The sequence below is a fragment of the Cydia amplana genome, chromosome 17, assembly GCF_948474715.1.
Source record: "Cydia amplana chromosome 17, ilCydAmpl1.1, whole genome shotgun sequence".
Classification (NCBI taxonomy): Eukaryota; Metazoa; Arthropoda; class Insecta; order Lepidoptera; family Tortricidae; genus Cydia; species Cydia amplana.
Window position 1 is genome coordinate 12,670,471 of NC_086085.1, and position 27,639 is coordinate 12,698,109.

Here is a 27,639-nt window from a genome sequence, read left to right on the forward strand (position 1 = left end):
ATGAGAATTATCAGTTTAAGGTACTGATGAGTTAATTATTAACAACCTGTTAAACTAGTTACAAACACGGAATGTCGTGATAGACGTAACTAATTATTTTTATTACACTGCAGACGACTTTGAGTAGCGACTCGATTTATAAAGATTTCTAGCTTATTAGGTAGGTACTAATAGTCCGACTACGACGCGGATTTATATAGAAACCGGATAGTACTATACCTTTTTTGCTAATCAAAATTGACCCTTACCAAGTTACCACCGAGCAAGACAGGTGTGGTCATAGCAAACTGGAAATATCTAGTCCGAAAGAGAGAATCAAAATAGAGGACTGTGTCTCATTCGCACTAGTATTGACATATTGAATTGTTGGCATTATTGTTTAATGACATCATTGTGCTTCCTTAATCAAAAAGAGATACGATTCTCTAGTTTGAATTCTCTTTTGGTAAAACATTTTGGTTGTAGTACTTATCCCGGAGTAGGTACATCTACATAACCTCATGGGCCACGCTAAGCTCTCTTGCCAAATGCTACGTCAAGTAAGGCGCTCCCATTATATTGTCACTGCAAACGTAGCGTAGACGAACTGTCACATTGTGCGTATTAATGTAGGCGCTTGTAAGTAAAAAAAAAACGATTACAAGTATTAGTTATAGGTTTTGTTTATATTCTCCGATAATCCTTGTCTGATTTATAGTAAATGGACAAAGTAGCCATAGTAGTAGTATACGTAGAAATACTAAATTTCATCATATGATCATAATACCACTTCAAATCGAATGCTTTTGTTGAAAATATATTTTTATTGCACCAAAATTAGATATCATTCCGAATTTAGATTAGCTGAAATCGCTAGCGCTACAAAAAGTAGTATGCATGAGTTTAATAATATAAAAGGAGTTCATTATCAATGTCATGTGCAAAAATACAAAAATATTTCTATTTTAGATTTCAGAAAGTAAGAATAATAGTGTAAAGTGTGAGGTAGACTAGGAACTGAATTATGACATCATGTTCGTATCGGAGTTATATGCCCTAATACGGGCTTTGTTTTAATGTAGATGGGGCACATAAATATTTGAATTTAGACGACTTAATTAAACAATTAATAAGAGCAAAATACTTAACGAAGTCTAAAATAACCAAACTGAAATAGCGGTAAAAGTGTTTAGGTAGTACAATCATTGAAAAAAGTCGTAAAATTATTTGCCTACTTTTGCTTTCTTCTGAACCTTTGGTTTGTTATTTCTGTTCCTAAAACTTAAAGCCAACTTACATAATTATAGGCCAATATAACATGTAACAATTCGTTTTGATTCTTACAATAATTGGTCGCATAATTGCGAGGAAAACTAAATCACTGCCACTGTGGTTTCTTTAGGTATTGTTCTATTGGCAATTGTCGGTTGTTTTATTCTTTTAATGTAATGTTTTTCATAATTTCTGTGTCTCACTCAAAAAATGAAATATCTTACATTTACATAAAAATAGCATGATGCGCCGGTTTTAGGTAAAAAATCCTGCTATGTCGTATTTGTTAGGTTAAATTTTTTCATTGTGTTCGACTGTTGGTAATAGTATTCTTTGGAGCATTATATTTGTAGATTTATATAATCAGCACTGAAATGTCTGTAAATATAGCATCAGGTAACTATAAGAAAATGCTCTTCTGTATTCGAATAAAAAACATTAGTATGAATTATGACGTGCAAAATGATTATGCTAAACATTACATTAAGTCACTGGATATGCGAACATTATGCAGTATGGACCCACTTGGGAAAGATGGATGATAGCGATGTGCTGGCCTGCTGACTAGTGGTGGCGGTTGTGGTGGGGGGTGTTAAGTCTCCTGGGCTTCTGTGGAATCTGTGGCCTTGCTCAGTATCTCGTAATGCGCCGCTTCTTCTAGCGCTGGACTCGTCTCGTCCAAAACGTATCTGTAACAAGAAATACTGTGAGCATTTGTCTCCGATAACTCCGTTTGTCATTAGAGGGTGATTTAGAGCGCTATGGATAAGAAACGAAAGAATCACGACCACCACACCACACCACAATGGTATCGTCCAGGAGCGTCAAAATGAGCTTGAAATGAAACGAAGCGAGACGAACTAACATGAACACTACAACATAGGAAACAAATCAAACGGGTTATCAAATTATACATAAACCTTCCTCTTGAATCTCTATCTATTTAAAAAAAAACGCATCAAAAACCGTTGCGTAGTTTTAGAGATCTAAACATACATAGGGACAGACAGCTGACTTTGTTTTATACTATGTAGCTATTTTGATTTATAAGTAGTTACACTACCATATGTGGATTTCCATCAAAGAAGGGTCATTATGTTTCATGTCAATAAGGACCTTCCTATCAGAAATACCAACAGAAATTCAGATAGAAAGGTCCTTATTTCACATGAAGCATTCTGGTCTCTGATGGAAAGCTACATATATAAGTTATAACCTTCAATAGATGTCAGATATCAAAGAAAAAGTGACCAAGGCCTTCAGTAGCGGAGGTCGGATTTGAACCGGCGTCTTCAGCTAACGCCCTGGATCTGTATTACCCGGGTAGCCTATAGGTTAGCCTGCGGCTACCCGTTAGTATATGACATCAGTTTATAACATCAACATTCTTAACTGATCATCAGTAGACCTTGTATCTTTGCAATAAGGTTTAAAATATTCAGTTAACAGTGTGGACGATAGGAACATACGGCACGGCCAGGCCACCTTTAGTGTAGCTATATCAAACAACTACGACAGCAGAATGTTATCATGTCCAAAGTGCACTCATACCCTAGTCAATAAGATTGGGAGTTGGAAGCTCAAGTTACCTAATGGCGCGTCAGTGGGCGGAGGAGCGACTATCTACCAGTATTTCTCTCTTTTAAATAGAATCGCAGTGATTGTTCACTCCCTGATGATTGAAAGATCTGAGTATTCGTGTCATGTACTCAATATAATGTTTGGGATACATTGTTCAAACTTGTTTGAGCTCATAGCCTGTCTGATGAAGTGATGATATGTAGACTTGATAATAAAGCGTGATTGCGTCTATCACGTGATAAATAAATGCAAAATAACTCATTTTACTTAATCGCTGACTGCGTTGGCAATTTTCAATGGTTTTTAAAGAGGACGCCAGAATAGGTTTCCCCTGTTACTAATATTGTTCTATGGGATTTCGGTTAAAGAAAAGAACTGTCACGTTTAGCGGCGTAAATACAATTTATCAATTTATCTGTCGTAGCTCGCATGCTCTACTCTTAATTGTACCGGCCGCCAGCTGATGACAAATAATGAGCCAAATTATGACACATTTAGATTACGGCATAATCTGAACGTGACCCCAACCCTGTGGGTTAAACAGTTGTTGAGCATAAGTCTCAACTTGCCCACGTTTTCGTTATGCAAATTGCACAACGTATTAGTAACGTAGATAAATTATCGTCAGCGACACGGTTCGCGGTCACCGATAAATATTAACAGCAACACTTCAGAGATGACCATCCGTTAACCTTATCAACTTATGAAGTTGTGAGTTATGACTTATCAATAGGTTTTATGAATTCTCAGTTAACAGTGAGGACGATGGGCAGTGGGCACGCATTGATACCTTCGTGGTACAGACATAGCATAGCAAGAGTAGCGGATAAGACTAACGCTTCAAAAACATCTAAAATTCTCTAATATTAACGTAACAAAAAGAGCTATATCATTATATAGACCTATTAGACTGTGACAGATAATATTGATTGATTGATTGATTGATCATTTATTTGTCAATAGTGGGTTCACAAAGAGGTCTTAAAACTATTTACAATATGTAAGTACATAGGATCTCCACATTGTGCCTACAAACTGGCATACAAATTTAATTAAACTAGCCTAATTACATGCATATTAAAATTAACTTATCTATTAAGGAACTCGCCCACACTGTAGAAACATTTCTCACACAGCCAAGCTTTCATCATTTTCTTAAATGTTGTATTGCTTTTCCCTTTAAATTCATCCGGTAACTTATTATAAATTGTAATGCACATGATGTATGAATTTTTAGACGCTAGTTCTAGTTTGGTAGCTGGTTTGTGTAATTTATGTTTGTATTGCTGTCTAACATTACGAGAGCTCATCTGTTGTGCTTCGATGAATTCATCTTTATATTTATGAACAAACATACAGACCTCAGCTATATATAAGCAAGCAACTGTTAGAATATTGTGCTGTATGAAAAAAGGCCGACACGATGCACGGCGGTCTAAATTAAAAACAGCCTTGACACATCGCTTTTGAGCCAAGAATATTTGATTAATTAGTGTACAACTACCCCAAACTACTAACCCATATCTTATTGTTGAGCTAACGTAACCATGGTATGCCATTAATGCTGCTTCTGTGGAAACTGTTTGTCTGGTTCGTCTCAGGGCATACACAAAACTGTTGAGTTTTGAATAGACTTTCTCTACATGTTCTCGCCATTTGCAATGACAGTCAACCATTATTCCCAAAAATTTCGTATATTTAACTTCTTCTATAGGATCGTTATTATAGTGTACATTTAAGTTAGGCGGCGTAACTCGTTCTGTATGAAATTGAATATAATTAGTTTTTTTAATATTAACCTTTAAATTATTTACTTGGAGCCACTGAATGGTTTGAGCTAATGTTAAATTTATATCATCATTATATGTCAGCAAATCATTACATTTAATTATAATTGATGTGTCATCTGCAAATAGAATACATTTGTGGGATAAGTAATTCGGCAAGTCATTTATATACATTAAAAATAGTAAAGGTCCTAATATACTCCCTTGAGGAACTCCGTAACCATTATTTATATAGGAAGATCTATAAGACTCTATAGTTCGAGAATTGTTACAGTACTTGAGAATCTCTACACATTGCTTCCTTTTATCCAGGTAGTCTTTACCGCCAATGTAGGGATATATCCCTATTTGGAAAAGTATTTCAGGGTGGCAGATACTTTTGGCGCGATGTTTTATCAGCTACTATTGATGCTAACTGTACCTAGGTACCTGAGAGAGAACATATTGAAAGGCACTAAGATGTTTCCACGAAGACGCACTTGTAAACCTTATTGTACGTTTTATAACGGTCATGAAAATGAAAAATCGTTTATTGGTCACAATCTTTGTGTTACAAATTGAGAAGGGGTTGGGAACTTGGGACCTCCTAGTAAGTATAGGTACTTGTATCAGGAGACCGACCCCGCTCTTCCAGCAGCAAGTTAAGGGTATATAAACCAATGCAATGCTCATTAATTATGTAGGTACAGAAAGTAGTAAAATAAAATTATAATAAGACTAAAGACTAAAGTAAAGGTCATGACTCTATGTTTCGCTAAATAGATAATGAACTGAATTTTAGGTATAATGCATATTATAACTCTTTGAATAGGTAATAAATCGTTGAAATGATATGATAACGCTAATTGTGCTTTATGACATAACGTGACTCCATAAGTTTTTGATAAACTGTAAGTAATCAGTGGCATGGCATGCGTTCACATCCTGTATTTCGTATTTATGTAGGTATCTACTGAAATGTGGTACCGTAATTGGTTGTCGTCATTCGTCATGATAAGGTTATTGCAAAAGCGGACTGAAATAACTTTTTCTTAAAAGTTAATAAGCCGTAGTTCTAAGGTACCTACCCGCAACTTTTATTATCGATTTTTAGGGTTCCGTAGCCAAATGGTAAAAAACGGAACCCTTATAAATTCGTCATGTCTGTCTGTCTGTCTGTCTGTCCGTCTGTCCGTCTGTCTGTCCGTCCGTATGTCACAGCCACTTTTCTCCGAAACTATAAGGCATAGTCGTAAGTACTAACAAAAAATGATCCCTGATGGTCCTGTAATAAATGAATTTATTTATTTATTTATTTATAAGAACTATACTGTTGAAACTTGGTAAGTAGATGTATTCTGTGAACCGCATTAAGATTTTCACACAAAAATAGAAAAAAAAACAATAAATTTTTGGGGTTCCCCATACTTCGGACTGAAACTCAAAAATTTTTTTTTCATCAAACCCATACGTGTGGGGTATCTATGGATAGGTCTTCAAAAATGATATTGAGGTTTCTAATATTATTTTTTTCTAAACTGAATAGTTTGCGCGAGAGACACTTCCAAAGTGGTAAAATGTGTGTCCCCCCCCCTGTAACTTCTAAAATAAGAGAATGATAAAACTAAAAAAAATATATGATGTACATTACCATGTAAACTTCCACCGAAAATTGGTTTGAACGAGATCCAGTAAGTAGCTTTTTTTTATACGTCATAAATCGCCTAAATACGGAACCCTTCATGGGCGAGTCCGACTCGCACTTGGCCGCTTTTTATAGTATTTTTACTTAGTCCGAAAAGTCCGAATCATGAGTTCTTTCGATTCTGATATAAGGATCCTGCTTGAGCACGGTAAACATACAAAGAGGAGCGCGAGCTACAACAAGGAGTTAGTACTGTGAGTACTGTCAGGGGGTGGCCCACTCCGCGATTTCGTCGCGGCGCTATACAAGCACCTACAAGTACATGCGGCCCACACCAATTTTGGTGTCTAGCCATAATAGTTGCCGCGCACCGCTACGGAACGGACGCTTGCGCCACCTTAGCAGTCATATTTGTCGTAATAGATACGTTTTGTTAGAGAGTGAATCTTCTAGTAGTATTATTTATTCTGTGGTACTGTACTGACCCGCAGGCCCGGAAGAAGGCGCTGGCGGCAGGGTTGTGCGTGAGCGCGGTGAGGCGCACGCAGCGAATGCGCGTGGCGAGCGCGAGCTACAGGAGTTAGTACTGTACTGACCCGCAGGCCCGGAAGAAGGCGCTGGCGGCGGGGTTGTGCGTGAGCGCGGTGAGGTGCACGCAGCGCATGCGCGTGCCGAGCGCGAGCTACAAGGAGTTAGTACTGTACTGACCCGCAGGCCCGGAAGAAGGCGCTGGCGGCAGGGTTGTGCGTGAGCGCGGTGAGGCGCACGCAGCGAATGCGCGTGGCGAGCGCGAGCTACAAGGAGTTAGTACTGTACTGACCCGCAGGCCCGGAAGGCGCTGGCGGCGGGGTTGTGCGTGAGCGCGGTTAGGTGCACGCAGCGCATGCGCGTGGCGAGCGCGAGCTACAAGGAGTTAGTACTGTACTGACCCGCAGGCCCGGAAGGCGCTGGCGGCGGGGTTGTGCGTGAGCGCGGTGAGGTGCACGCAGCGCATGCGCGTGGCGAGCGCGAGCTACAAGGAGTTAGTACTGTACTGACCCGCAGGCCCGGAAGAAGGCGCTGGCGGCGGGGTTGTGCGTGAGCGCGGTGAGGCGCACGCAGCGCATACGCGTGGCGAGCGCGAGCTTCTCCAGTACGCTTAGCACGCGCTGTCCGAGGCCGCGCCGACGCCCCTCGGCCTCCACTTGGACCTCATAGCTGGAACAAATACGTATGTTTAGATCAGCAAAGCAATTTGAAACAAACAACGAAAAATTGCTAAAGGGGCCAACTGATTAACAGTCCGCCGGACGATATCGACCTGTCAGAACAGAAAGTTGGCAGTTCCGAATAACTGACAAGCCGATATCGTCCGGCGGACTGGTAATCAGTGGGCGACTTAACCTCTAATCGGGGAAGAAATGATTGAACATTACAGTACATCCGTACGATTCTATGGTGAAGAATACTGGTCCAGATTATACAGACGCTCTATCCTACATACTTATTCGTTTAGTACAGACAAAGTACAGCACAATATAACAAATAAGCCATACAACAAATAAATAAGTAGGTATGACATTTGTATGTTGGATTTATATATGTATGATCCAGGTTTTGTTTTTCCCTGTTCTTGATTAATAGTCCTCCCCTCGTGGAACTCGATCCATACATATACATACATATATTAATGTGAAGTCGTTTAAAATATATTTTTTTCCTAAAAGAAATAACAAACACATTCATCCAAATATAATTTTTTATGTAAGCGTTTGCTTTAAAATATTAATTTAAAAAAACGTTCAACAAACAGAGGTCGTTCACGTTCTCAATCCGTGTATTAGTAGATTATTAGGTAGGTACATATATTCCGGCATTTAAGAATGGCAAAATTGTATAATAAAACGTGATTCTGCGATATAGTTTAAAGTTAATAACCGCTTATCAATGCTTAGAACATTTTGTGTTGATGGTATCTTATTCTGCTAAACGAAGATGAAGTATTTTTTGTCACACACTTTTAGGAGTTATAAAAAATAAATACAATGAAGTTTAATAAAATGATCAGTAATAAGGAGATGTAGAGAAGATAGGAGTTAAAATATTGTCGTTGATTTAAATCTATGCCAGAGTAGCTATGGGCGCCGCGCCGGCGGCGCCGCGCCGTCAGACCGCGGCGCGCCGCCGCCGCCGCCTGACCAAAGCCCGGCGTGACGCCGTGCACTCCAGCGCCAACTAGCGGGAGTTACGGGTCGCTATCGGAGCGCATCAGACTTCAATATAATATCTAGTTACGATAGCTATGTGGATACAATTCGACAAATAGCGCATTATTAATATTTCAATTCAATTCAAAGTTAAAACACGAGTTTAACTTTGCCTCCAGGTCCTTCAAAAGAGTAATAGGTAGTTGCCAAAGCATAATTGCTGCACATTGGTAGGATTTGCGAGAAGTTACAGCACCTTCCTTCCACTCGTGCGTTCGGGTCTCTTGTCAAAGCTATCCAGGGGAATTACTGCACGCCATCTTTTCCATCTCTGCACATGGGAAATGGGTAAGCTCTTTGCGTCCAACTCGACACTGGATGACGGGAGAGCCGCGCCGCTAATATATCAAAGTGGGAGAGCTGTATAGCGGATGTCCGGTTCAACCAATTAAAGCTCAGTGCGTAAAGCACTTCTTTAATTCGACGACATCTCGAAGTTGAGTTCTGCGGCCTTTTAGAAATTGCCAAATTAGTCTCTAAAATGCATCGGTGTGCTCAACAGATCGAGATAGTATTACACACTGGCCCACTTCCTACAGGTTTATAAGGCACGGGTTTGCCCAGACATTGAATACTGTTCTCATCAGTGGGCAGGGCGGCACCCCAGTACCAGCTTCTCCCTCTAGGCTGCATCCTACTAAGAGTGAAAAATTGGCAGTTGCCATCGTAATAATTCAGATGGGCTTGATTCCTATGCACTGCATACAGATGTAGACTCGCTTTGCATTTTCCATGGCTTGGACCTACTTGTACAACGGGGAGTGCTCCGAGGAATTTATTTCCCTGCCGCTTCTTTCCGCGATCGCCCTTCGCGACAAGATTTCTATCTTCACCACTTAGATGGTTGGCAGTTCTTGTGCGTTTCTCCAGAAACTTCCTGCCTTGCATAGCTAAACTGTGAAATGTGGATTGTGGAGTAAGTCTGCGGTATTTCCGGACATACGACCTTCAATCATTCAAGAAAAGAGCGTATTCTCATAGGCAACGCACTTACTCGCGACGGTAATCGCTTACCGTTAGGTGTTACGTCTGCTCGTATAACATAAAAAAATAATGATTTTAAGGAGCCATAGGTATCCAAGGTCATCAAAATCCATGGCCACGCCGCCGGCGTCACGCCGCCGCCGGCCTCTATTTGCCGGCGCGCCGCCGCCGCGATTTTAGGGGTCGGCGCCCATCTCTATGCCAAAGCAAACATAGGGAACAAAAAGTTGAAAAGCTATAACCCGAGTATATAGCTCTTTCGTTATCGCTCGCTCGCTTGTCGTTCGCTCAGTAGCTTCGGTTCGTAGATACGGTGACACACGCGCCACAATCTTACTCATTCGAATATAGATTTACCTATATAGCTACACTGGTCAAATGATAACCCCTTATTTTTCTTCGTCGTAGTATTAAGGCACTTTAATCTTTTTTAGGTACAGCCCCATTTGACGGTTCAAGAACTTGCATGCAATATTCGATACATTGCTGACTACAGAGTACAATGAAGTCAGCCAATCGACCAAATGCCGCAATGTAATGAAAATCGTATGCAAGTTCTTGAACCCTCTAAAATCTCTAAATGGTAAACTAGCGACCCGCCCGGCTTCGCACGGGTTAACAAATTATGTATACACAAACCACTCTATCGATAGATGAAAACCGCATGAAAATGAGTTCAGTAATAGTTTTTGAGTTTATCACGAACATACAAACAGACAGAAGCGGCGGGGGACTTTGTTTTATAAGGTGTAGTGATGTCAGGCATTTGCTATAATGAAAGGTAATTAAGGAAAAGTACAGATTTAATCTGGTAGTTGGTTTCTAGTAAACGAATAAGTTGTTTACGCGTAAAATTCGAGAAATTTTATAAGTAAAGTTTACTTATAAAATTTCTCGAAACAATATATTCGTTTCCTAGATACAGACTACCAGATAACCCGTAATGAAGAATAAAATACGTAGCTATCACCTATCAGCTCCTGCGACCCTCGCCGGGGTCAGCAATCAGCAGTCGCATCTCAGCGTTAATGAAGACGTTAATGAATAAAAAATAATTGGTAGTGTGCATACGTAAGGGCCGGTACAGACGGCTGCAACTTGTATGGGAACTGCACACCGACGTTGCAGCCGGTTTGCAGTCCGTCTGTATCGGCCCTAATAGCTGTTGTTATTCTTCTCGTCAGTGCCTACGTAACGTACATATCGCTAATTAACAATGTTTGCCGTATCGCCACTTTTTATACTGACATGAGTGACATGTATGTGCAATAACAAGATATGAAGTCAGTCATTACCAAATGGAGAGGCATCGGGACGCACCCGAAAATGTTATGTGTTTGAACGTGTTTAGTATTTACTCTAACTGGGTAAAGTAGTGACGGTTGGCTACAGTAAAATGTGGCATTTATGTAAAGGTGCTCTACTACCTACACAAATTAGCCCCAGACATATCCCTTGTCACATACCTAAGTTAAAGTGAACTAGATCATATCAGCAAATCAGTATGGTTAAAGTAAGTATAGGGGTCTACGACATAAAGGTATAGGTGCCACATTGTCATTTGTCACATCGACTTGTAAATAATGTTTGGAGTTATCACGCGACATCAGTCATCTCAAATCTCAATACATTTTTCGATTTACATTGTCTATAAACGAAACGACTAGCGACCTGCCCCGGCTTCGCACGGGTTACACAAAGCCCAAACTTTTCTCAAGAATCACTCTATTGTCAGGGGAAAACCGCATGAAAATCCGTAGTTTTTGAGTTTATCGCGAACATACATACACAGAGTCAGGCGCGGCGGGGGACTTTGTTTTATAAGGTGTAGTAGTAGTGATAGTGATAGTGATAGTGATTGTGATTGTCGTCTTCCCTAGCACTCAGTATTACATTTTACGCAGGTTTTTATTGCATAAGCACAAACATGTTTGCGTAGCTAATATAAAACTCCGATTTTAATTAGAAAAATGCATTCACCCACTGCAAATGCAATGTCATTCTGGTTATGGATTATTCATATCATCGTGGGTATAAAAGCAAATTTTCCGTGATGGCGATGAGCCAATTATCAAAAATAAAACATTTCCTCATCAAAACACACAAATCTACAGAAATACCTACTTGAGTAGAATATGCGTTGCACATATTTGGAAGCTGATTGTAAAACTTTTAAGGATGGTAAAACTGGTTTTTGCACATTGGCTGTTATAAAATGTTGTATAACCGTAGGTATTATTTTCGAACTTTGTGTAAAATACCTTGAAGAGTATATCTTTCTTATTTTGTTCAAACAACTCCCTGTTCGAAAGTAAGATCTGTATAATTAAACCGTCTATCATTCTAATATGTTCACTGCAGTGTTATTGTATGTAATATTTTATTAAAATTTTGTCGTAAGACGGTTTGAAAAACAGTCTGTAGGTCCGTGTTAGTTGACCAAAAGTTGTTTCTATAGAAATCCAAAGAGATCCATAATAAAAATATCAAAAAGTACCAAAAATATTGACAAGTCAATAATCACAGCCCTACCTTTTTTATGATTTTCGAAAATTGGCTTTGTACAGTACACCGTTTCGTAAATCCACTCGCACGCGCACCCCACGTGGACCGCGGGCTGCGCAGAACACTTCGGTCACCTACAGTTCATCTGAACACACAATGAATGTTTACACGATCGAGATGCATAACCGCCACACAACGAGTAAGGACCGCCGCCGCCTCATTGTCCTAGCAGACGAAAGCGCGTCAGGTCGTCACGAAGAAATTTATCTAAGTAGTTGCGAATCGGAAGGCGATAGGGGGTCTCGTAGTGAATGAAGGTTGCTTTCGCCTTGGGTGGGCTCGCGCGGTACGTGGTGCTACGGACTACAATCGGGCAGAGTGACGTCACAGCTTATCAGGGGCGGGTAGCGATCGGCGACGGTGGCCTGGACACTTGCAAACTAAGGCTAGCGGCGGCGAGATGCGGGTGTGGGTGGTGTGGTTGGTTCTGTGGTGCGCGACGGCGGGCCAGGCGGCGCGGCTGCTGGCGGTGCTGCCTACCAACACGAGGAGTCACTACGCGATGTACGGGAAGCTTATAGAGGCGCTGGCTGAAAGGCAGCATCACCTTACCGTCATCACACATTTTCCAATGGTACGTACGATTAACACTTATTTTTATAGTTTGTAGGAGAAAAAGTTTAGGTGGTGGAAGCTTTTAAGTTTCATAAATCGTTAACGAGAAATAATTAAGATATTAAAATTTTAAATAAATTCAACAAAAATAAAACTTCTCATGAGTACGAATTGATTAAAATGCAGTTATTTCTTTATATTTATTCACATCCAGAAAAATAATATAAAATTATATTCAACAAAAATATTACATAATTATAAAACCATAGGACGTCTTGAACAGACTTAGACGAACGACAAATTGAAGTTTCTTTATCAGTGCGAGCTTTCGCTACTTGTTCTCTACCGATTTAATTATTGAATAAAAAATATCATAAATAATATTTCAGTTTCTTCCTAGAAATAGAGATACGTAATTTATTTGGTGTGAAACAAAAACTGCTTCCCGTGTGTTTTTTAACAAAGAGTACATAAATTTTAACAATGTAAAAAAAATTGGCGACTATACTACGTACATAACGATAAGTTTTGCTACAGCCGCTAAGTGACTCATTTATGTAACCTTAAGTTTCAGTGTTGTGTACATATTATCAGTTGCTAACGTGGATGTTATACATTACATTATCATTGATTTTTTAGCGTTAATACCGGAAATTATTCCATAAATAAATTTTATGCGTATGAACGTAGAAGTATATCGTAGTAGGCGAAAGTCTGAGGGCGATTGGGCCGGTGGAACGAAACTATGTAGAGTACAGTGGTGTGGCTCCAATACGTACCTACGTGATTGAAGCAGACCCTAGTTTGGCTTTATGTATGGAAATAGTTCCGTGACTTTCCGTAACATCTGTCACCTTGGCTAGGCCCCTAGAGCGGCATCCAACGTGATGACCGTCAAGGACGATGACGGCGCAGAAAGGTTGAGAACCTTTGGTTTATGTGTAACTTGTAGGACCAATAATCTGTATCCGGTCAGTTATCATACTTTGCTAATATTCTCGATAACATGGGCTAAGGCGGAGTATCGTGCAATGAACCAACATGATTTCGACTTAATTCACAGGTTATTTTGAGGACATTGATAAGGAACAAAAATTGCAATAACAATTTCAGCGAGCATGGAAATAAACGCGCAGAAGTTATCTAGTGTATGGAGTAGTGTTTTTTTAAGAAAACGGCTAGATATTGATTGTAAAAATGTACCTTTACTGTTATATGCAGAATTAGATACAGTGTTAACTCTATACACATAAAAAAAATTGGCGACTATACTACGTACATAACGATAAGTTTTGCTACAGCCGCTAAGTGACTCATTTATGTAACCTTAAGTTTCAGTGTTGTGTACATATTATCAGTTGCTAACGTGGATGTTATACATTACATTATCATTGATTTTTTAGCGTTAATACCGGAAATTATTCCATAAATAAATTTTATGCGTATGAACGTAGAAGTATATCGTAGTAGGCGAAAGTCTGAGGGCGATTGGGCCGGTGGAACGAAACTATGTAGAGTACAGTGGTGTGGCTCCAATACGTACCTACGTGATTGAAGCAGACCCTAGTTTGGCTTTATGTATGGAAATAGTTCCGTGACTTTCCGTAACATCTGTCACCTTGGCTAGGCCCCTAGAGCGGCATCCAACGTGATGACCGTCAAGTACGATGACGGCGCAGAAAGGTTGAGAACCTTTGGTTTATGTGTAACTTGTAGGACCAATAATCTGTATCCGGTCAGTTATCATACTTTGCTAATATTCTCGATAACATGGGCTAAGGCGGAGTATCGTGCAATGAACCAACATGATTTCGACTTAATTCACAGGTTATTTTGAGGACATTGATAAGGAACAAAAATTGCAATAACAATTTCAGCGAGCATGGAAATAAACGCGCAGAAGTTATCTAGTGTATGGAGTAGTGTTTTTTTAAGAAAACGGCTAGATATTGATTGTAAAAATGTACCTTTACTGTTATATGCAGAATTAGATACAGTGTTAACTCTATACACATAGTAGTTAACTATATAAGACACTTACCGGGACCGGACGTTTTTTGACGCTATAGAGAGTTTTGCAGTTACATGTGTATGCATATTAATGAGATAGATTTATTATTATTGGGAACCTATAATGTCCCACTGCTGGGCAAAGGCCTCCCCCCACTTTTTCCAGTCTTCCCGATCCTGTGCAGTCTCTGTCCATTCCTTTAAAAAGGAGTCTAACTTAGGTACAGTCAGCAGCAGAAGTTGCTAAGCGGGCGAGGTGTTCAAAATGATCTTGACGCGACTTAATTGTTAAGAGCATAAGAGCGCGTCAAGGTAATTTTAAACACCTCGCCCGCTTAGAAACTTCTGCTGGTGACTGTACCTATAGTAGAAACGTTTTAAATGCCGGAATCAGCTTAAGAGCTTATCTGCCGATGAATGGCATTTGTTGTCTTTATTTGCCTACCTGCGTAATAAAATTTCATATGAATGACAACTTTACCCCCTTAAGACTAAGGTTCAAATTGTTATAACAATAGCATGTACTCGGCATAGAATATTATAATTCCAAATTTTGGAAATGAAATATAATAATGGCCACTGGGTCTGTGGTATTTTGTTAGTGTTAGTAACAGGACAGGATGGTATTTTTTAGAATTTATTGTATTTGTTATAATTTGTGCTTCTTCTTAGTAATTCTGATTTGAACCTTTTTCTTATGACAGTAAAGTTATTGTTCGTATGATATCTTTTGTTATTTAGGTATGCATCTATTCTTGCACAGGTAATTACTAGTGTTCGGGTTTAACAAAAGACAACGATGTCATTTATTGCAGCTTTTATCTATAGGGACCGTGCGCGTTGGAGGGTCTGCCACCTTGTGGCCTGAATCGGAATTATGTGCACATGTACATTGCCAAAGCAAGTGCTACCATCTACCGTTCTCGTCGGTATGTTTCCTTGTGCATATTAGGTTCTGCCATCTTGCGGGCTACATCGGAAGCATAAACGACACATTTACGCCTCGCGCCAAAAATCTGACAGCTCCTGTGCTGCCGCCTATAGTTCATGCACGGGGCCTATTAAGTTTTTATCTTTCTATTAAGTATACAATCGCCGCCCTTAAAACAACATAATTTTAGGTAGGCAGTTTTAAATTTTGATTTATCTGACATGCATTTATTAATTGAGTAGTTTATTAAATCTAAACCGCGTCAACCGCGTAAGCAGTCATATTATCGGTCATAAAAAGTGTCAAGTAGTATTGATACAAAGCATTGACAAACTGATGATATACCTACTCGGCAACAATCAAGTTGACGCGTGTTAAGATTTTATCTTCATCTTACCACAGAGGGCGTTGGCCTGCCACCGAACATCTTGGGTTCACTGCGTGCGAAGTATTATGTCCGCACTTCACGGTTGATGACAAATGACAATCTATAGTAGATTGTTAACCAAGGGATGAAATGATGCCTTTCACCCGAGTTAAACACTCTACTTTTCATTTCGAATACGAGGAAAGTAAAATGCATATGTTTTTTTTAAACATGAGAAAGTAGATTTATTTTTGGTAAATCTGAGGGTACTTTCAATTAACAATTTAGGCAAAGGTATCGTTATTTATGGAATGGGGAGTTAAATATCAGAATGGAAATTGTATAAAAAATCCATATAAACACAAATTTCAATTGTTTATCGTAAAAAGATTAATATACTCGTACTTGGAACGTAAAATGCTCTAGTGCAGAAACGTATTCTTTTCTGCACACCTTTAAGAACAACAATGACCCTCTTTCAGAGCATGAGAAATGAAAAATAACTATACTATCTCAAGTCACTGTCACTCGTTGACATCTATCGATCTCGTGAATGTCAAAAATGATTAGTGTGTGTCATAATATCACACTCACACATTCACTCTACTTAGGTATAATTAGAGTCCACGATAGAGTCCAAATTTTGCGAACTTAACTTGTAAATTGTAATAATTAAAAATCGTGATTGTCACTTTCGCATATCGCAATGCAATGTCGTATTATACAGGGTGCTTCCTGTTACAGGAGCAATAAATTAAACTAAAGGCTGTACTCCTCAAACTGACCAACATTTGTTCAGCAACTTTTAAAAATTATGAATCCTTTAGACTTCCGCTTTTTCATACAAAATAAATATTGCCTTCAATGTACGCTGACATCAGTGTGTTTGACGTTGCTTGTCACGGTTTAACTTTAAACATAACAAAATTTGCAATACATTGCGTCTTAGAATAAACTTGAAAGTGTAATAAAAATCAAAACATTAGTTATTTTCAAAAGTTGCTGAACAAATGTTGGTCAGTTTGAGGAGTACAGCCTACAGATTAATTTATTGCTCCTGTTGCAGGAAGCACCCTGTATATGGACGGTATCGGCCTGTAAGTTAGAACAAAATTTTTACAGTTCCGAACAACTGACAGGCCGATACCGTCCGGCGGATCAGTGGGCCCCTGGAATGTGTGTACCGAGTGCGTATACCCTTTTCGCGTTTTTCGCGGACTAAGATCAACGAAAACCTATAAGGGTGAGGTGAACGAACTAAAACACGGGCTGGTCAATGCCAAGGACGGGCGGTCGTTGGTCGCTTCGCAAATGTATATTTATAGCTTTATTTTAAAACTCGTCTCATTAGAAATACATAAAATATAAACATTCATTTAAGATAAATCTTAATTGTGACGATACCTATCGGCCACATGGTTCCGTTTAACAAAAAAACAAGTCGCGAAGATACCTAACTTGTAGCGTAAGAAGCTTGAAACCGAAGGAATTCAAAATGCTACCCGTGATCCATTATCCGTCACATGGAGATGGTCATAAACACTGACCTATGATCATAAAGCTCGTGAATCCGTTAACTGGTCATTCTTAACACATTAATTGCCACCCAGTCAAACAAAACATCCGCGCCAGGCCACAAAAATTTCATCAAATAAAGCTGTAGTACCACGATCCCGACAATCGGGTCGTCCGGCCTGGGAACGAAATCATAAAATACCCGATAGTCGGGTTTACGGCACTGAATGTCTTAACGGGGTCATTGCTCAAGATATCGCTATGGGTCGAAGTGTATCCGCAAGGGCCCACAAAAATAAGAAGCTTGAAAGTGAGTAGACTCAAGTTTGTACAGTATCTAGCCCTATTTTACAGAGCTTGTATGCAATATTCGATACATTTGCTATCTAAGTACAGAGTAGGTACCTCCCAAAAAATCTGTCTATTGACCGAATATGTATCGCAATGTAACGAAAATCGTATACAAGTTCATGATCCGTCTAAATACTCGTAACTAAATGAAGACGAAGAGAAATAGGAATTTGTGATTTTTGTCAAGCAGGGAATTTTATTAGCCCTTCTTTACTGCTAGTAAGAGTATCCATGCACAAACGAAAAGAGGGTACTGAGTTGTGTGATCAGCAAAAATACCTACCAATCCCTTCTGTCTGACGTCCGACCAAATTTATTTATTCAAAACATTATAAAGTATACACCTCTATTGATCCATAAAAAAACAAGTTTTTAAAATTCACTGACAACTAATTAGATACTAGATTTTTTGCAAAAACAAGCTCCAGTGATATCTGAACGCCGCCGGCTGAAGCGAGTACAAGCTGCCCTCTCACCTCTCGTGTCTGCGGTAGTGCGGCGCTTATCGCGCACGCGCGGTGCCCGTCTAAACACTCGCTCATTCAACTTATGTGCCCTATATCGTCATTTATAATATACCTGTATTACCTGTTTTCATTTGAATGTTAAGCGTTTTTGGAGTTGGAGGTTTCTTTCAAGAATGAAACTGTACCTAAACAATGATCTCTTGAAAACACCTAAAGGACTCGAGAACATTTACCGCCGAAGATTCTCCATCACCTTTCAAAAACACTTTGCCAAAAACTTTGCTTAAACCTATTATTTTTTATTGTTACAGAAAAATCCGCCTCCGAACGTTGAAACGATCAGCCTAGCCGGAACTATACCTGAAATCGCCAACAATCTTACCAAAGAGCATAACACATTAAAACCAGAGTTCATAGGCAACTTGGAGCAGATAATACAAGAGTGCGTCAGGACATGTGAAATAGTCTCCAAGTTACCAGCTGTCAAAGCCCTGCTTAATTCCACTGTCACATTTGATATGGTGATAGTTGAGATATTCGGAAGCGAATGTTTCCTGCCGTTTGGTAGGAAGTTCCAAGCTCCTGTAGTGGGATTCTTATCCAGCGTCCCCCTACCATGGGTGAATGACCAACTCGGGAATCCAGAGGCGACTTCCTATATCCCGGCCTATATGATGGGTTACGGGCAACACATGACGCTCTGGGAAAGATTTATGAACACGCTATCTGTGTATTGGGCTAAAATATTGTACAAATACCAGTCGCAAATTCCTTCTCAGGTAACTCTTTTAACTATTTTTTTGAATATTATTGTCATAGAATTTGATTACAAAAGATCACAGATATGCCCAAATTTTCTTCTTTTACTGAACGATTGCCGGGATAGAATTTTAAGCGTATATTTACTCGTATGTTTCAGGTTATAGCAGACCGACTCTTCGGCCCTGGACCAAAACTAGAAGTCTTAGCTCAAAACTACAGTCTGGTGCTGTCGAACAGTCATTTCAGTATCAATGAGGTGCGGCCACTGGTGCCGGGCTTAGTGGAAGTGGGAGGGCTGCATTTGGACGATACGCAACAATTGCCAAAGGTAAAAATTTCATCAATCTCGAAGCAAACAATCAACCAGTCGCCCTTACGGAAGTGTTTATGATGTCACGCCTATATTTCAAGTCAAGCTTTTCAGTAGGTCGCGGGTATCTCATGCTACTTGCCTGAATAAGATTTAGTGCTAAAACGGTCATTTTACTATGGGACCAAATGAATATGGGATGTTGAAATAAAAATTGCCATACAATATATCACAGCGACCCAATTATTCGGAGCTAAGTGTATGGTTAACGTCGCGCCTCTTAAGACTTCTATATTCGAATTCGTTGTGTGAGTAGGTTGCAAATGTTGTAATGGATTTTATTCCATTCGTACCATTGAGTCAGACAAATAAATAAGGATGTGTTGATTAAGGTTTTCCAGTTAATTAATGCAAGGTTTACGGAAAATATTGTTAAAAGGAGTAAAATACTAAGAGCACGATTACGTTATCTCTTCGTTGCAGGAATTCATCGTGATTTCATATCGTACGAGTCACTAGGTCACCCCGGCTTCTCGCGACTGCAACCAATAAATCAACATGCAATCTATTGGATTCTTGTTGTTGACATTGTAGGGCTGTTGTAGTGTAGACCTGAATGACATAATGGAGCGTATCGTTGATAATTTGGTTTGTGAATAGGTTGTGGTCACACGTTAAATTTAGATCAGGTAGGTGTCCGACCGAAACCGGATTTTTATCCGAAACCGAAAACGGAGGTTAGGTTTTCAGCCAGTTTAGGCTCGGACTGAAAGTGAAACTTTTACAAACGTGTTAAATCATTGAAAAAAAAATGAAACACCTTAATATAATTCGCGCAAATAGTATACAAATAAAGTGGAATAGAAAACTATAGCTAAACGCGATTCGAAGGTACAATGTTGTAAGTTCCGGCGCGGCTGAAAGGTTCGGAAGTTTTTTGGGCGAAACCGGGCCTTCGGCCGAAACCTGCCGAAACCGAATTTACCAATGGTCAGTTAGACTTGTTGCTGTTAGTACATTCTCGACGCGAAGGCCGAATTATGACACTTTCATCATTAATTGCACGTGTATTAAATTCCATTACTGTTTATTTATATACATTTTGCCTTCGCACTAATAACGGATAAGCAATTAGCAACATTGTAAACATTATACAATAGCACAACAATTTCAATTAACCATTATTACTAATAACAATTGCATTAGTGTTAGAATGATCTACTCGTATTATATAACAAAGGTGACCGAAGTATGACATTATCATTAAAGAGCAGGAAATAATGTTAGAACTATAATACAGTTAATAAGTGATACACTTGATAATTATCGGATTAACCTATTTCAATTGTTTTGATGCACTTCTCTCAAGTATAAATGGAGTTAAATCATAAAATCTTCACGGAAAATTCCAGTCAAATAAATTTGAAGTTAAAGAAATCAGGACAGTGGACACTCACCACTTTACAAACATACTACCTACCTACATTTGCAGGGCATCGGTTAATACTACGGAACTTTAGGCATTTTATGGAACTTAAATAGGTCCGATGGAGTCGTTCCTTTTGAGTCATATCTCTGTATGGCTTCCTAACAATAGTAGTAGCACGGCGAAATGTTAATCAACTACCTATTTTTCTTTTCTGATCTTAGGGTTATTAATCAGGAGCCAAGGTAAAAAAAATCATTCATCATTTCAGAGCCAGAAGATTCGTAGCTTGGATCATGCAAATGAAACATTCGTTCCTAATCAAACTTTGTACTTAGTGGTTCGATGCTATAACACTTAACCCAAATTATATAGCAATAGTGAACTATCGACCCAGGACCTAAGACCTATTAGATAGCGGCACTATTCGCCAAATTACCCATAATCTGTTCCCAAACCAGCAGCGGCCTACTTTTCACTGATAGACATACGGTCTGCGAACGCGCTCTAGTTATAACTAGTGTCTGTTGTTCTGATAGATATAATATTTTGTTGATATTGCCCAATTCTAGTAGAGATGATGCGATTCCTATCTGTTGAAATATTGACAACAAATCTTAACTCTATTAGAGCATTAAGTTATTTAGGTACTAGTACTCCATTGAAGTAAATACAAGCCTAAATCACAGAGTCACAGGGGATAGGGACCGACGTAACCAATGATAGACACCTTTTGATAAAAAATGCAATGCCTTACTATTGTGTAATGTTAAGAAGTTTAAGTACTCACAACTTTCTATCGTCATATCGGATGGACTATTAAGATCAGGATTTGGGTTGGAAAAGTTGGAATATAGACCACGTTCCACGCACAAATAAACAAAATGCTCAATAGAAGATGGGACATAAAAGTCTGGTGCAACTGATAAACCTGAGATAAAGCTACAGTTAGCGCGCTATTGGAACTCTATTCCTAGTATAATTTATATGTATATTTATTTCTCAGGAACTGAAAGTGCTACTCGACGCGTCGCAAGAGGGCGTCATCTACTGGAGTTTCGGTTCCATGTCGCGCATTGAGACGATCCCCAACCACAAACTGGCCGAGATTTTCCGCATTATAGGCGAACTGCCGCAGACAGTATTGGTTAAGATGGACCGACGGATGCTGGCCCGGAACCTGACCGTGCCTGACAACGTATACGCTATGGACTGGATACCGCAGTATAAAACTTTATGTAAGTACTAGCGACCCGCCCCGGCTTCGCAAGGGCTAACAAATTATACATAAACCTTCCTCTTGAATCACTATCTATTTAAAACAAAACCGCATAAAAATCTGTTGCGTAGTTGTAAAGATCTAAGCATACATAAGGACAGACAGCGGGAAGCGACTTTGTTTTATACATGTAGTGATAACATAGTCGCATTCACATTTGATTCCTTGGAGGATATAATCAAACGGAGACGCCATGTCTGTAATTTTCTGTACAAAACAGTCTGCCGATTTTTGCGGGGGAGGGGAACGTCAAATGTATGCGTAACGTAAAAATAGCCATGACAGATAAACGTCAGTCCATACATTGTGTATGACCGTTGGCCGCCTATTTTCGACAGAGGGGAAAGCCTGTTAATGGCTACTCCGTTTAGTTGTATCCTCCAAGTTTGATTCAGAACTCGGAACTCAAACAGCTAGAACTGCTATTAGGACTTTGAATTTTTACAAGCTTTTATTTAACTTGCCTTGTAGACATTATGCCTTTTGTAATAAGGTTTATGAACTGTCAGTTAACAGTGTTGGCGATGATACCAAAAATGTTTTTTTTGGCATAAACTTATTGTTGTATACAGACAGCTAAAGTGGAGTCCAGACGAGACAATTTTTCGCCAATCTGATGAAATTGTCCGATCGAATCAGCAGATGCGGACACAAAAATGCCAATTTTCGAAGTTAGTATCTATGGAATGCAAATTGGTGATTAAATTGTGTACGTGTGGACGCTAGATGAGATTGGCGCCAATAATTATTTTCTCGATCAAATCGGTCGATTTGCCCAGCTCGTCTGGACTCTACTTAACGGACCGAATTACTTCATGTAACCTGAAAGCTTTTGTGAAATCTACCATTGTAGACTTAATCTTTCAACTACATCACAAAAATACGAGTGGACCAAATTCAGTAAAGATTTCTTTAGACCATGTCTGTCTCGCATCGGTCTATTCAGCCACCAAAAACGGTGTTTCTCTGGTGTTACACCATATATCGTCTGGAATAGACGCAAAGGCCAATGATGATCTTGCTAACATAAATTAACCATAATACTATTTTCAGGTCACCCCAACGTGAAGTTGTTCATATCGCACGGCGGTCTTTTGGGTACGCAGGAGGCGGTCGCGTGCGGCTTGCCCATGCTGACTGTACCCCTGTACGCGGACCAGGCACTCAACGGACGAGCGATGGCTGACAGAGGCGTCGCACGAGTGGTCAGCCTCAACAGCGACTTCGATAAGGACCAGTGGCGGGAAGCACTGAAGGATTTGCTTAGTAATCAGAAGTAAGTGAATTGTTCATATATCTAATATTTAAAAATTTCGCGTTTTGAAAACATCTACTGTATAGGTAGAGACCAAGCCCTTAACGGATAAGCTATGGCAGATAGAGACGTCATGCGAGTGGCCTCACCTAACAGGGACTTTGCTATGGACCAGTGGCCGGGATAATTAAAGGATTTGCTTAGTAATCAGAACTATTCGATATTTGTCTCTACTGTTTAGGTATCCGACCTTTTAAGCTACTTAATACTTCCCTAAGTCACCATTCGCAAAGTAAAACTGCGGTATATAACTTTAGACAAATATTGCGGAAATCAGTAAAATATAAAAACAAAGAAGTAACTTCGGTAACGAAGATAAGACAACTCTGAAATCATAACTTTATTCCTCAGTCGTAAAAAGGGTTCATTGGCTAAAGTGATCATTAAATCATTATAAAAGACCTATATATACTTAATGATATTCAACTCATATCTGGGTCCAGTCCAGTCTCATTCCAATGACCATTGTCCTTTGACTCGTGACTGTCTTTTGCTCTTACGACGGTAGGTATAGGTATATATCTATATATGTATAGGTACTTAAACTGCTAGAATTTTCTTCGGAGCAAAAAACTTTCTCTGTTGGACGAGACAGTCGTCAGACGCTCGATTTGTCTATCTCGGGCACGCGCATACCGCCACACGCGGCAAAGCGCCCGTATCGCCTAACGAATATTTATTGCTAATAAAAACGCCCTGCTATCTGTATACAGCTAACTTTTAGATAACCTAAGACACAAGCTATGTAACTGAACTTTAATAAATAATATTTTCACCTCAGCAGCTCGAACAAGGGTACTTTGCTACTTAAAAACAGTGAGCAAAATCGCATTTTGCTCACTGAGTGAGACAAAATGACATTCAAGTGACCTTAATATTCAAATGTCATTTCAACATGCGGGGTCTAATACAAGTTCGAAATACTTGGATTTTATTATCTCTGTCCCTTTCACGTCGTTAGCAAAAAGAAAGAGACAAAAAAATTTCAAACGACATTCAACGGTATATTGACGGTTTATAATAGACCCCCGAAAAACGTCAGAACGCATCGTTCCAAAACACATACAAGTATGAATTCTTAATATGTTATTAATGAAAATAAAGTTTCAGATTTGATAAAAACACTATATTTTACGTAATTTATTGTGCGATTAAAATAATGAACTCAAAAAATACACAGTATATCACGTAAAATAAATAATTATACTTTTAAGAATCTCTACAATAGTTTACATATAGTAAGTATCCGTAATTCGGACCGTATCTTACAATGTTTTTTTTTTTACAAAAAAAAAGTTGCTGATTCAAATGTCAATCAATTGATGGTCGTTGTTTTCATATATTACCTATTTTTCTAAAATTTACTACGTTTGTTTGTTTGTTTTTGTGTTTGATTATGGTAATTATACTTAATTGTAAGTATATCTTAAGAAACATGACTAAATAGGTAAGTGATGAAGAAGGATTACATGTTTTCGGGTTGTCTAAATGTTCTCACTGCTGAGGTGAAAAGTTTTATGAACTACACGAGATCAAAGTTATTTACATCTCGTGCGCTTTTGAGTCCCTTACTACGCTCAAGATTCTAAATTAGATTCACTCGCTACGCTCGTGAATCTACTATAGAATCTTTCGCTTGCACGGGACTCAAAATAAGCACTCGAAGAAATATCAAACTTTGATCTCTTGTTGTACAAATAACTATTGTTGCAGGTACAAAGAGAACGCCTTAAAGCTGAGGGATATCTTCTTAGATAGGCCGCTGTCGCCGCTCGATACTGGAGTATACTGGATAGAGTATGTTCTAAGACATAAAGGGGCGGGACACTTGAGGTCTCCCGCGTTAGACTTGCATCCAGCTCAGCTCATGCTACTAGATGTAATCGCCCTTAGCGTAGCTTTAACTATACTATTAACTTTCATTCTTTACATTCTATTTCGATATCTTTGCACTAGGTGTATCAAATGGTGGCCTAAAGAGAAGCTAGTGTTCGAAAAAAGGCTGTTCAGAAGGAACAGTTTTTTACTCTGTTTGCTTTGGAACTACAAAGCGAAAGTTAATTAGTTAATTCAAATTGAATTTATTGTAATTTAGATATAAGTGTAAATAATAACGAGTAAGATATTTATGTTGATAATAGAAAATACTACATAAATCTTGTTTTCTTTTCCCTTTTAAAATATCTCACTAGACATTTATATATCTCACTATGATTGAACTTTATAGAAACGCCACACACAGCACTAATAGAGCCATTAGAGCCAGAAGAGGGAGTAAGTTGGCCTTTGTAATGGTATAGAATCTAGACTAGAAACTAGGCCTTGTTGGTAATCGTCTTGTTTTCCTTCAACGAAAAGCTTCTAGTAAGTTTGAAATAATATTTCGAAAAACCCAGTTGGGAGTTCAGTGTTCGAGCCCCTAACGTGCCCTAACCTCGAACTGACTCACACACCCTACTGATCAACTATTTACACTAGAATATCAGCTAGTTGCTACCTTGAAATAACAACTAGTCAATGATATGCTTGCGTATCATATCACAAAGTACATGTCAGGTTACAGGCAATAAGAGATTATTTTACTCAATCAAATTCTTGTTAATCAGCAATTGTTTATGAGCCTACTCAATCTAGTTTATTAAATAAGCTGTTTACTCACCTTCCTCGCAGTGATGTCATTGTTTTGTACTTTATCATACAGCTATTATAAAATTCACACTTTTAATGGAAAGTTTTCACCCAACGCCTTACATTCAAACATTAACCTATGTACATAAGCAGCTGGGATTAGCCAAATTTACTAGATTGTCACACATTAACCTCGTAAGACCCACCATATAACGTTTACTTTTTTTTTAATTTGAACCTTATTCTATATGTAAATTAGAACGAATTTAGTTTGTTTTAAAAAGTAATGAAACAAAAGGAATGATACTTTATTTGGTTCGTGAAAGGTTCAAATTAGATTGCTCGGCGAGTTCTCTGTTTGTAGATTGGCTAGGAGTGTAGCGCTACAAAAACGTTGGCAGTGACTGTGTTAAATAACTACTTACCAATACAAGACAGGGATCCCAAAGTCCATGTCGAACCTGAAGTGTGAGAATGCCAGGAGTGTACCGGACTTCTCCTTGGCTATGAGGTACCAGGCTGAGTCGTCCATCATCTCTTCCACCTTCTTCTCTTTGTTCCAGCCCCAGGCACAGGTCTCATACCTGAAATACATTTTTCATATTAAGCTCGTGTTTTTGGTGAAGAGGTGTCCTTATCTTAAGGATTTAAACAAGTCAAATAAACTTTACGTGGCCATGGACTGACGTGGCTCTTAGAAGTCATTGACATGTCTTAAACTGATGATTTCTACTGTTGTTAGCTCTTCTCTTCAAAAGTTTACTGACCCCTGACCTATACCAATGCCTTACCTACAAATGAAATTAAACAACTCATAATTTTTAGACTATGTAACATTATTAAGTATTATAATGAAAAATAATGATGATAGTAGTGACTAGTTTTAGTGAACACCTAATAGATGTCATTGTTATAGCAAGAAAACAGATAATTTAAATAAAATAAGCTTAATATCTTACAATTTCTTCATATTCCTTTCAGTAAGGTCTATTGCCCAGTCTAATACACTCTTGTCGAGATCCTTGACCCGCTGTGTGTACATTTCAACGTCCAGGTCATTGCTCCGGTACACCAGCAGCTCTTTGCACAGTGAAGCCAGGTCTGTCAGCTTGTTTGCCGATGTCACATGAGACATTCCATCGGCAATACGGTACTGCTCCTGCTTCCTAGCGAGCCTCTTCTCTTTGCTCTTGTTTACTGATGCTGTAGTTTTCTTCTGCAAGAATTACAGACCGTTTTAGGAAGAAAGCTTCTTTCCACACATAACCTTAATAAGTAAGCAGAAAAAGGTGGTATAATAAAGCTTGAGTGCGTAAAATTATTGTTATCTCCGATGCACTGTCTTTAATAAATTAAAATTACGTTTTCTTGGAGTTTTGCGAATAAAACATATAAAATATTGTACAAATGAAGACAGTCATGTTTTCATGAAAAGATACTACTTACACCCATGTTAGCGTTTGCGGAATGGATTATACAAATGGAAAAATATGTTAAGAATTATTATGCGTTGTTTTTATGTTATAATTCTTCAAAAAACTATATAAACAATCAATGTAAACACGGCGGGAAAAAATTTCGGTTCGGGCTGTCAACTGTCAATTATTTTTTTCTAAGCATAGACAAGACAAAAAAATGTTTACCCATAGACACTAAAAGCTTATTTACACGACTATCCTACAAAA

The 27,639-nt window shown here is 38.9% G+C and overlaps 2 protein-coding genes across 2 annotated transcripts; one reads left to right on the forward strand and one right to left on the reverse strand.

Moving 5' to 3' along the window:
- Nucleotides 1–1,843: 1,843 nt before the first annotated feature.
- LOC134656081 (N-alpha-acetyltransferase 40) lies at nt 1,844–27,531 on the reverse strand. Its single transcript, XM_063511599.1, has 5 exons — nt 27,401–27,531; nt 26,914–27,170; nt 26,380–26,538; nt 7,282–7,440; nt 1,844–1,940 (listed from the first exon to the last, which is right to left on the reverse strand). The coding sequence occupies exons 1-5, from the start codon at nt 27,404–27,406 to the stop codon at nt 1,844–1,846; spliced, it is 678 nt and encodes a 225-aa protein (XP_063367669.1). The 5' UTR covers nt 27,407–27,531.
- On the forward strand, nt 12,161–25,483 carry LOC134655811 (UDP-glucosyltransferase 2-like). Its single transcript, XM_063511289.1, has 6 exons — nt 12,161–12,612; nt 18,546–19,013; nt 19,154–19,324; nt 21,739–21,970; nt 23,065–23,287; nt 25,040–25,483. Exons 1-6 carry the CDS (start codon nt 12,439–12,441, stop codon nt 25,389–25,391), a joined length of 1,620 nt encoding a protein of 539 aa, XP_063367359.1. The 5' UTR covers nt 12,161–12,438; the 3' UTR covers nt 25,392–25,483.
- Nucleotides 27,532–27,639: the final 108 nt, after the last annotated feature.

Excerpts from the sequence above, each read along its gene's own strand:
- LOC134655811 (XM_063511289.1), top strand. The coding sequence starts at position 12,439 with ATGCGGGTGTGGGTGGTGTGGTTGGTTCTGTGGTGCGCGACGGCGGGC. Across the intron at positions 19,014-19,153 it reads AGTCGCAAATTCCTTCTCAG|GTTATAGCAGACCGACTCTT; the intron begins GTAACTCTTTTA and ends CGTATGTTTCAG. Across the intron at positions 21,971-23,064 it reads ACCGCAGTATAAAACTTTAT|GTCACCCCAACGTGAAGTTG; the intron begins GTAAGTACTAGC and ends TACTATTTTCAG.
- LOC134656081 (XM_063511599.1), bottom strand. Across the intron at positions 26,539-26,913 it reads GAAAGGAATATGAAGAAATT|GTATGAGACCTGTGCCTGGG; the intron begins GTAAGATATTAA and ends AATGTATTTCAG. Across the intron at positions 7,441-26,379 it reads GGGATCCCTGTCTTGTATTG|CTATGAGGTCCAAGTGGAGG; the intron begins GTAAGTAGTTAT and ends TATTTGTTCCAG.